The sequence below is a fragment of the Octodon degus genome, unplaced genomic scaffold, assembly GCF_000260255.1.
Source record: "Octodon degus isolate 3935 unplaced genomic scaffold, OctDeg1.0 scaffold00014, whole genome shotgun sequence".
Taxonomy (NCBI): domain Eukaryota; kingdom Metazoa; phylum Chordata; class Mammalia; order Rodentia; family Octodontidae; genus Octodon; species Octodon degus.
Window position 1 is genome coordinate 22,138,946 of NW_004524590.1, and position 11,030 is coordinate 22,149,975.

The 11,030-nt window shown below is 37.9% G+C and overlaps 1 protein-coding gene across 1 annotated transcript in view; it reads right to left on the reverse strand.

Moving 5' to 3' along the window:
* Window positions 1–11,030, reverse strand: part of Dars (aspartyl-tRNA synthetase) — a 122,494-nt gene that overhangs the window by 34,134 nt on the left and 77,330 nt on the right. The window contains exons 5-7 of the mRNA XM_023709691.1: window positions 7,886–7,988; window positions 4,247–4,327; window positions 3,010–3,069 (exon numbers count right to left, since the gene is read on the reverse strand). Of these exons, the coding sequence (XP_023565459.1) occupies window positions 3,010–3,069; window positions 4,247–4,327; window positions 7,886–7,988 (244 nt within the window). The remainder of the gene's footprint in view (window positions 1–3,009; window positions 3,070–4,246; window positions 4,328–7,885; window positions 7,989–11,030) is intronic.

Genomic DNA, 11,030 nt, shown 5'->3' on the forward strand with positions numbered 1-11,030 from the left:
ACACACACACACACACAAAGAAATAGATTATAGTCTTGAACCAAGTAAAGCAATCCATTCCTATCTGCGAAAAGTATTTAAAGAATGATTTTCTAAGAGGGAAAAATAAGTATCTGCTACTTTGACAATGTTTAGAAGAGAATAATTATGATCTAAAGGTAACTCTCCTGAGCATATTCCCAGAAGGACAGGAACGCCTATCCTTAAGGATGAAGCTACTATGCCACAGCAATCTAGAATATAAACTAGGTGAGTGCCCTATATAAAAAAGTGGCAAGATAGGAGTTAGGGAGACAGCAAGGCGGTCTAAGCACCGGTCTGCCAAGTGCAAGGACCCGGGTTCCATGCCCAGGACCACATGCTGTGCCAGTCCCAGTAACCCAGGCATGCCGTGCTGGCCTCCGAAACCAGGTGTGGTGGCGCACACGTATAATCCCAGTACTAGGGAGTCTGAGACAGGAGGATTACTACAAATCCAAGCTGTGTAGTGAGACTGTACCAACTAAATAAAGAAAATAATAAAAAAAACTAAAAAAAAAGTAGCAAGATAAATAATTTAATTCAGGCTTTCCCAGGAATTAAAACTGCTTTTTTAAAAACATTCTTGGGAGGGCTGGGGAGATGGCTCGGTAGAATAAGTGCTTCCCTGGCAAGTGCAAGGGCCTGAGTTCAATCCCGGGTTCCGCCAAAAACAAACAGACAAACATTTATGGGGCCAGGTGACAAAAGTACTTTTTTTTATTAGGCCATATATGTAGAAACTTCACAGAGAAAATAATTCATTATAGAAATGTCAGGCTACACTAGAACATGATGTATCTTGGAATATTTCAAGTTATAGAAAAAAAAGTAATTTTTGTCTTGTAACTCCAACTTCTCCAACCCTTGACTTTCCAAAATCAGGAAGAATAAACAGCTATTTCTGTAAACTAAGTTGCTTAAAGGGTTTAAAGTAGCTAGTAGACACAATACGTCTATTTTTTTTTCTTTTTTGTATGATTTCGTACTTGTCAAGCAGGCTCTCTGCCAGAGTTACATTCCTGGCAGGCTCAATGCTTGCTAAATGTAAGGTCAAATTAGGGGTTAACAATGAAAATGTTTCTCAGGACCATATAAGCACGGTCAATGAATGATACCTCCTCAGTAGTGTAGGACAAGCAAAGGACACATGCCCCATCTAGCATGCCAGCCCAGATGGGCCGGCCCAGGACTTCCATATTCTCTTGTACTTTTGTTAGAAAAATGTGAGAAGTCCCTTTTTTCCTTTTCTTTTTTTTAAAAGTTGGTTTCTCATTATGTTGCCCATGCTGGCCTTGGAACTCCTGGGCTCAAATGATCCTCATGATTCAGCCCCTGGAGTAGTGGGATTACAGATGCTCATCACTGCACCAAGGAAAACTTCCATTTCTCAATGGCACTGACAGTCACCAAACTCTCTAGGCCAAGTTCTAGAGGCACACATTAGTAACAACTATGTAAATAAACACCATGGGCAAATATAGTATGATACCTAACTTCTGTGGCCAAAACATATGAAAAAACTGGGGTTTCCAGGCAATAGCAAAACTTTTTATTGGTGTTCACTTTTTTTCTACATCAATTAAAATAGAGAAGATAAAAGCAGACAAGTAACAACTAAAACTGAGTGCATTATAAGGCAGACTTACATAACTGAAAAGAATTCTTAAGGTAACAAAGAATTTGCACATCAGGTAGAACATTTAAATAGAAGAGGAAGATGTGGTCAAAACATTAAGAAAGAAAGATGACACTGGCTTTACTATAGTGATGAAACCACTGAAGTCTTTCACTTGCAACCAAACCAAAGCGGAAATAGAAGACCCATGAGATTACTACATAAACCACCAGGGACAACTACAGCTTTTTATAAATTCTCTGTTCAGATCAAATTAAGAGGACTTAGGCATTAATTACTCATCTGCCCTTGGCTATTCTGAAATGTGCATATAATTTCACAATTTTGTAGTGATGTTAATTGTTATATCTCTACTTGCTGAGTAAACGTGTTGAAAACATGTATCACCTGGAATAAACCCATACATTGGCTTTGTGATCACCTGGCCCTATTTTTTTGTTTTGTTTTGTTTTGTTTTGTTTTTCACTTTTTGCGACAGGCTCTATGTACTAAGAGCTATTCTTTAACTCAACTTACCAACTGACTATGTAGCCTACTTTGGCCTCAAACTCATAGCAATATTTCTGACTCAGCTTCCTGAGGGCTGGGATTACAGGTGTGTGTCACCATATCTGGGTTCATCTTATTTTAATGCTTTTTAAAATTTCTTTCTTTCTTCCTTTTTTCCCTTGGTACAGGGTCTCCTATGCAGCTTGGACTTGTAGTAATCCTCTTGTCTCAGCCTCCCCAGCACCGGGATTATAGATGTGTGCAACCATGCCTAGTTTTGGTGGCCAGCTTGGTGCAGGGTCAGCAGGGCATGCAGTACCAGGGACTGAACTGGGTCCTTGTGCTTGCCAGGCAGGTGCTTAGACTGCTGAGCTAATCTCCGCGGCCCCTCATCTGGTACTTTTATTTTTTTACTATTATTTCTTAATCCAACCCTTCATCTGGTATCTTATTTATTTGGTATTTTAAGGGAAGGGTTTACACGGTGTTCAGTGTCTCGGACTCATAATGATCCGCCTATTTACAGCCTCCCAAGAGCTGGGATTACAGGCCCGCACCACCATAGCAGGCCAGGGATAAAAGCCCTGACCCCTGCGCCTGCTTGCTGGTTCTTTAATCCGCTGAGCTATTTGACTGGCCCCTCACCTGGCAATTTAAAACAATGTGATTCAATATCCTGTGAATTAATACTTGACTGTTAAATTCTGTTTCCAAATTCTTTTTAGAGGATGGGTCAGTTGGAAAGGTAATCTGTTTCTTGTATTTTATACTTGCATACAGGCAAATGCTAAGTAAATTTATGGTATCCCTGCCCATCTCAATTTTGGCACAACTGCAGCACTTAATAAATAAATGAAACATACCCTAAGATCAATAACTCTGTTGTCTAATCTTGTATCTTGGTTAACTGTAGCTCTTCCTTCCTAAAAGAAAAACATTGAGAGAAAGATGTTACTAATTTTTTGATGAACACAAAAAACACTACCACTATTTCTTAAAAGTAAAGCTGTGTTTACTCCTAAGTAAGACTTGGTATCTGTATGTGAATTATTATGCAAAAAAAATCAGGGATAAAAAATAATGGCAGAAACAGAGACAGTGCCAAAAAGCAGCATTAAAAGAGAAACAAACAAGAGAAATTAGAATGAATAGACGCTAACTACTTTCCTTCTCTCTCCCAGCAAAGCCTTTTTTCATTACGGGGGCACATCAGAAAAATTAACCACCTGCACCATTATTGATTCCTGCATTTGACCTGTTAGCCTCAAACTGACTAACCAGATAAAAGCTTACACAGAGCAGTGGTTCTTAAAAGTGTGGTAAGGAACCACTGACTGTTCCTCAGACTCAACAAATCCATGAAGTCAAACATTTTTTTCATAATTCCACTTTTCACTCATTCATTATGAATGGATTGGGAAGTTTTCTAAAAGCAGTATGATGGGTATGCTCATAACAGAGCGAATCCAGAGGCAATAAGAGAATCTAGTTGTTGCACATTAAGCTAGACAGTATAAAAATTTGTACATATGTGACACAGTCACTCTTCACAGTAAATTACTTTTAGTCTTGGAAAATGTTATATAAAATATACTAATACATTGATATTTAAAAATTTGTTTTAACTTCTATTTCTATAAATAGTGATGGACAGACCATCAAAACAAATACTGGGGGTGGGGGGAGAAGGAAATATCTTTAGTTTTGTTTTCTTAGAGAGGTAGTTTTTTGAGACAGGCTGACCTTGAACTCACTGGGATCCTCTTGTCTCAGCCTCCCAAGTGCATTATAGGAATGCACCTCCACACCCAGATACTTCCAGTAATTTTTAGCATGTAAAAGGAACCTTGAGGCTAGTAAGTTTGAAAATTGTTCGTTTGAGAGTAAATTATTTATGTATTGGTGCTGGGGGTGGTGCCCATGGTCTCGTATGTGCTCAGCAAGTGCAATACTACTAAGTTACATTCCTGACCCCTACAAGAGTAAATTTAAATTAAAACGGGCTCAAAGCAATTCATAGGCACTCTTACTTATTATAAAAGCTGGACACTAGGTTTTCAGTATTTTGTGAGCTAGACGTATAGCAAATATAAATTTTACCTCTTCTCCTTCTACCTCAGGCCGAATAGCATCATCCAACTGTAGGGGCAGGCGGGGTTCAGCCAAACTAATGACATATATCTGAAAGTGAGAAATTGGCAAAAATAGCAGAAAGCACACAAAGCTGGATTATCTTTTGCTTAAAGACAAAACAAAAGCAGCTTAAACAACATTTGCAATATAACTTGCTGAAATCATATAGGCTGATAGAAACTTTTCACCTATAAAATAAGGATTGTAATTTTTTTTAAAGTTGTTGTTAGGGAAATCGATCTCAGAGCTCTAACTATAATGAGGTCTGCTGTAAGAAATCAAATCATTATCAGATGAAGTGCTACTACTATTAGCAACATCTGGCTATTGCTACCCTTAAGACTAAATTCAGTCTCTCTTTTCTATACCTCTCCTCTCTTTTCTCATTCTTTTTTTTGTTCGAAGTACTCCTTCATTGTCTCTTATCATCAAACGTTGCATCTCATTTTCTGCTAATCCCTCAACATTCACCAACATACACTCCACATTTTAGTGATAAAGAGCAGTTAGGTCATAAAGATTGAGTTAGAGTTTTCTGGTCCCCCTTAAAGAATCTTACTGTATTAGTTATATTCCCAATTAATGCAGAAAAACCTGCTATAGCACAAAAGGGAAACAGGCTTTGTCAATTCAAGAAAGGAAATTACATTCTTCATGTGGCAGATCATATATAGCATTCAGCTCAGATACTTCAAGAAAAAATATCTGAATGGTAGTCTTCCTCATCATAAAATAGATTTTTCACTACTCTTTCTTAACCCTAAATTGTAAGGGTCCCTTTGATAACTTATCTTCAATCCAAAATAAAGAGAACTGAAGAACTACTTCTAGAAATGTATCATCTCCTGCATCAGGCTGCACTGTGATCCCCAGAACTTCACATAGTGTTTGGCACAAGGTGTATATAATCAGTAACTGCGGAGGCACAAATAAATGAAGGAAGGAGTCAATGCTCAAAGATTCTAGTTAGTCTACACTACTTTAGGTTTGTGAAACACATTACAACTATTTTTATTTTTGCATAACTTGTCTGTAAACTCTTTAGACTTCATTTCTTCATTCATCCATTCATTCATTTGGTACAGGGTCTCACTATGCAGCTCAGACTTGAAGTGATCCTTCTTGTCTTAGCCTCCCCAGCACTATGATTACAGACATGTGCCACCACACCTGGTTTTGGCTGGCACAGTGTACCCAGGGTTCCAGGGCTGGCACTGCAGTACTAGGGATTGAACCCGGGTCCTTGAACTTTCCATGCAGGTGCTTAAGACTGCCAAGCTATCTCCCCAACTCTAGACTTCATTAACACTTATCAAGGTTGGTATTACTTGATTATAAGAATACTTTTTTTTAAGCTGATGGGAATTGAACTCAGGACTTTTAGTATGGTAGGCTAGTACAATTACCAGAGTTATATCCCTAGTCTAATAAGAATATTTAAAAAATATATTTATTTGCTTTAGTCACTATAATTTTCTATATTAAAGTATAGAAAAAGATACACAGAAGAGGGAGAGAGGGGGCTCTTTCCTGGCCACCACAACGGACTTAGGTTAAGATTTCCTGGTGGAATTCATTCAAAGTAAGAATAGGACCCGAGAGATAGCTTAGTGGTCTAAATGCCTGGCTGGTAAGTGCAAGGCCCCAGATTTGATCCCCAGTACTTCTAGCTGTCCTGGCCCTGCACAAAGCCAGCCACCGAAACCAGGCATGGTGGGGCACACCTGTAATCCCAGTGCTGGGGAGACTAAAAACAGGAGGTAATACGAGTCCAAGCTGCATAGTGAAACCCTGTATCAAATAAATAAATAAATAAGTAAATAAATGATTAAAAAATTCAAAGTAAGACACAAAGAACAAAGTAGTCTGTTGGGTTGGTAAAAATACAAGATTTCCTATGTCTCAAAGAGTTCCATGATGATCAATTCCTATTAAATATAACCTTGCTCCCAAGTTGGTAGGTATGTGCATGTATATGCTAATCTGTAAATCCGTTTTGCTTTTTAGTCTATCTTATGCACACTTGTCACACACATGGATTGAGGGTGGGACAAAGACACTCTGTTTTGAAGAATACTTTAAGAAAAATTTTATGATGCATACTATAGATATGATATGAATCTGAGATTTGAGTCTGAGAGCATTAGGTTCAAAGTTGCAGGGTTAGTCCTGGTGAGATAGCTCAGCGGACTAAGCGCTGGCTTAGACAAGCACAGGAGCACAGGTTTGATCCCTGGCACCACCTGCCACGCTGGCCCTGCCCCAGGGCATGCTGGGCTGGCAACCGAGTCCGGTGTGGTGGTGCACACCTGTAATCCCAGCACTGGTGAGACTGAAAATAGGAGGATCACTATGAGTTCAAGCTGCATAGTGAGACCCTGCACAAAATACAATATAAAACAAAACAAAGTTGCAGGGTTACTTCAATAGCAGTACATATGTGTAAATTTATTCAAGACATGTTAAGTCAGTAACTTTTGGTTTGATGCCATAGAGGAGATGAGGGATAAATCTTGCATACTTGTGTGTGCACACACATAGTTACTATTGGGATGTGAGACTGCAACAAGAATGTCTTTTTTGACTTCTTTGCTGCAGATGTATTGGAAGTATAATCAGCATTTATCAGCACACCAGAAAAGGAAACTTTGTAAGTCAGGTTTGTAACTGAATAAAGCCTTTTAAGTATGTTTTATACTTTTCCCTGCATGACTATGGCTGCCGTAATTCCTCCTGTTGGGCTGGGGAGATAGCTCAGTAGAGTAAGTGCTTGCCTGGCAAGTTCAAGGTCATGCGTTCAATCCCCAGTACCACCTAAATAAATAAATAAATAAATAAATCCTCCTATTCCTGTATACAAGTCCTTAGCAATGATGTTGACTCTCTTCCCATCAAGAGTCTATCTCTCAAAAAAAAAAAAAAAAAAAAAGAGCCGGGGAGATGGCTCAGTGGAATAAGCGCTTCCCTGTCAAGCACAAGGGCCCGAGTTCAATCCCCGGTCCTGCCAAAAAGAAAAAAAAAGTCTATCTTTCTGTCCCTTAAATCTATGTCTTGCCATGTGACTCTAACAGAATAGACAGCAAATGTGAAATAAGCAGAAGCTTAAAAAGTACTTGTGCACAAGGCTTTCTTCACTTGTCTCTGGGAACTATCCTGGTACTATATAGATGTCTGGGCTGGGTACTGGCTGAGGAGAGGCCGCAGGAAGACATGCCCCGAATACATCAGTGACTGCAATCAATGCCATGTGTAACAGATCCTAAATAGCTCACAGAATCATAAGCAAAAAAGTGTCTGTTATTTTAAGGCAGTAAAATAGTGTGGTAAAGCATTATGTAACAAAAGCTAATTGTTTCAGTATTCATAAATGTCAGTATTTTATATTAATTTGAGTTATTAACAACACACAGATTTGCAAGAGAAAGCTGTTAAGAACTACTCCATTCTTACACATAACTACAATATTTCTAGATATAATTTTACACACATAAATACACATTTTTGGGGGGGATGGCGATCAAACATAGGACTCTGTACAGGCTAGGCAAACATTCTATTGATTAGTTACATCACTAACCCTTAGAATTTTATATTTCCAAATGTTACCTTCTGAACATGTAATTCAACATCTTGCTGGGTACAGCTTCCAACTTTTTGATTCACTTTTCTCACAACGCCTTCTACATCTACAATGCTTTCTTTGTTGATGCTGCCAAAAGAAAAAATTCCCAATTTTAACCATTTCACTTGAGGTGTCAATTCATTTGGTTTTTAAACAGTCAGGCTATGTTACTCTCTTTTGTAAAAAATATAGTAGCCATTTGAGATAAAGTCAGTCTACTTAACCTATTACAATAGGTTATTATGTAGCCTACCTTGTGAGATTCCTTGAAGAGATGAGTTTTTTAGATAACATAATTTAGTTGTCATTTATAAGATACTCTGGGCATAAAAGGAAATACAACTAACTGAATTGTGAAACGTAGTAAAAAGTCTTTCAATTATTTATTAAAAAACATTTTCCTCCCTATATTTGAGATTCACCAAGATCAGCATTTTCTATATTGAGAAATACTGGCTTCAATAAATGCAATTATTAGTATGTAATGGAATTAAATAATAGAAGAAGGTCAACTGAAAAGATTTCAACATAGTAAGAGTATAGATATAGGGTGTTGTTCTGCAATTAAATCTTCATTGCCCATAGTTTTGAGTATACTCTGTCAATGGATTCAGGATAGCTTCACAGATTATGTGTTCTCGCTGAAAACAAAGCGTTTGTAACGATATACAATGAATGTAAAAAAATAAGCCCATCTTTATTTAGTTCACTTTTTTTTTTTTTTTTTTTTTTTTTTTTTTAGGACAGGACGTACAGGGTCTTACTGTGTAGATTGGACGCATAGTGATCTTTCTGTTTATAGCCTCCCAAGTACTGGGATTACAAGTGCGCGCCACCATGCCCAGACTCAATCACTGTATCGGCACACACTGGGGGTGGGGCCAGCACGGCAGGCCCGAGAATCAAACTCTTGGTCCCTGTGTCTGCCTAAGCAGGCGCTTTAATCCACTGAGCTATTTGGCCGGGCCTTGTAGTTTACTCTTTCAACAATTATTTAACAAACTTGAATTCTAAATGTCAGACTCTCAAATTCTGAAATAAAACTTATTAAAAATGTTTATTAAACACTTATTTTTTAAATCTCTAATACCTAACCAAGAATTAAAACATATAATCTGCAATAGTGATTTCCAAAAAAAGTGTACTAGGCTTTATTATTCTGCATATTCTTATACTGCCAGAATGTGTCACAATATATTTGGTAAAAAGGGTAAGATTTAACTTTCATGAAAAAATTCATTCTGAAGAGGAATTGGGATTTTAGTAGATATTCTAGAAACCCAACAACACCTTTGTGTGTGTGTGTGTGTGGGGGCTGGGAATCAAACTTGGGACCTCATGCTTACCAGCAGGTGTTGTACCACTGAGTTACATTTCTGGCCCTACCACAGTACTTGTTTAATACAACAGAACACCAGAATCAACTTCAATGAACATTTTACTTAGGGTTATAGAGATCAAAATGAGGACAATAGGTGAAGAATGCTAAAGAGCAAATGTATTTTAACTTTGCTATATTGCCTAGAATTCTATGTAACCAGTTACCTTTTACAAAAATTCCATAGTACAGGTATCTCTTACACTTAAATCTCCTACATTAGACCTAAAATTTCACACATTGAAGAAACTCACAATGCATTTTGGTAATACTAGCTGACAAACCAAGACAAGGCCTTTTTGAGACCTGAAGGGATCAAGAGGCTCAAGCTTACCATGCAAAGGGCTTTCCAATACTGGAACCCTCCTGTCACTAGATCTGTCTTCAATGTGACTGTCACCTACCAGCTACCTGTTTGCACTAGTATACTTGATATCCTCTGAGAATTCTATTGCTTATTTCACACCATCCCATGAAAAATTACCATCATACTGCTTCAAGCAATCTGCCTTGCCCCTACTTGAGCTTCCTTGGCTATCTTTCCACTGTCCGGCCCTCTTTGTTCTCTTTTCTTACCCCTTTTTGCTGCTTGTAGAAGGCATCTGATGGTCCTTTAGCCTTTCTTCTTTTTTTTTTTTTTTGGTGGAACTGGGGATTGAACTCAGGCCTTTGCGCTTGCCAGGGAAGTGCTTTTTCCACTGAGCCATCTCCCCCGTCCCCTAGCCTTTCTATTACCATGCAATTTTCTTTAAGCCTCTCAAATATATGAGACATGGTTTCATTATGCAGTTCAGGCTAGCCTCGAACTCACAGTGATTCTCCTGCCTCTGCCTCCTGAGTGCTGAGATTATAGGCAGGTGTCACCACTCCTGGCTTATATTTGCTCTCTAGGGACTGTGCTGTACCAAATTTCTTCCCAAAAATAACTGAAATGTGGTCAGAGACTACGCTACTTGGAAAGTCACTGAAATAAAAAAAAATTTCTTTCTCCATCAAAAGTACTACATGAATTCCTTTTAAACACTGAATAATTTAGTTTTAGTATTATATCTAAATCTGTTTCTATTCCTATTCATTTGCAGAAATAAGTGAATTCAGAGGGAAAAAAAAATCACTAAAATAACAAAAGTCAGATTTGTAGAAAAGGATCTAACTAAAACTGATAAAAGGCTAGTAAAAGGCTACATGAGGGTTTATGGGTACTTGTGTGTGCACACATGTAAGCACACGTATGTGTATCATGAGTCAAACAAGGATAGGAATACTTGAGCATATTTCTGCCAACAGAAGGACTCCACCTTGATTGTAAAGTTTAGTTAACATAATCTTAACTGACTTGTATGTGAACAGGCTCCATACTTAGTGTATGTGTTATAGTTTAATGGCTATCATAGATTATTCAGGTTTGAGTTTCACCCTGTGAAATTAGTATGCCACTATGTCCATGTTTTGAAAAGCGTGTATGTAACAAACAACTACAAGCCTTGTGTTTATACAGAGGATGTGGCAGAGGAAAAGTTCATGATGGAAAGCAGAGAAATCCTGGGAACTATTTCATTGTAGGAGAAATGGATGAAGTAAATTATACATCTTTTCAAGAGCTAAGTCAGCTTTAGACATTATAACCAGTCCTTATCCCAATATACACTACCACTGCATTGTGTTCATAGGTCTTCTATTTTCTAGCCACTGTATTACCCTCTATATAATCACTCAGCAAAAAAGATAAATTAGTTATTACTTTGAGATTA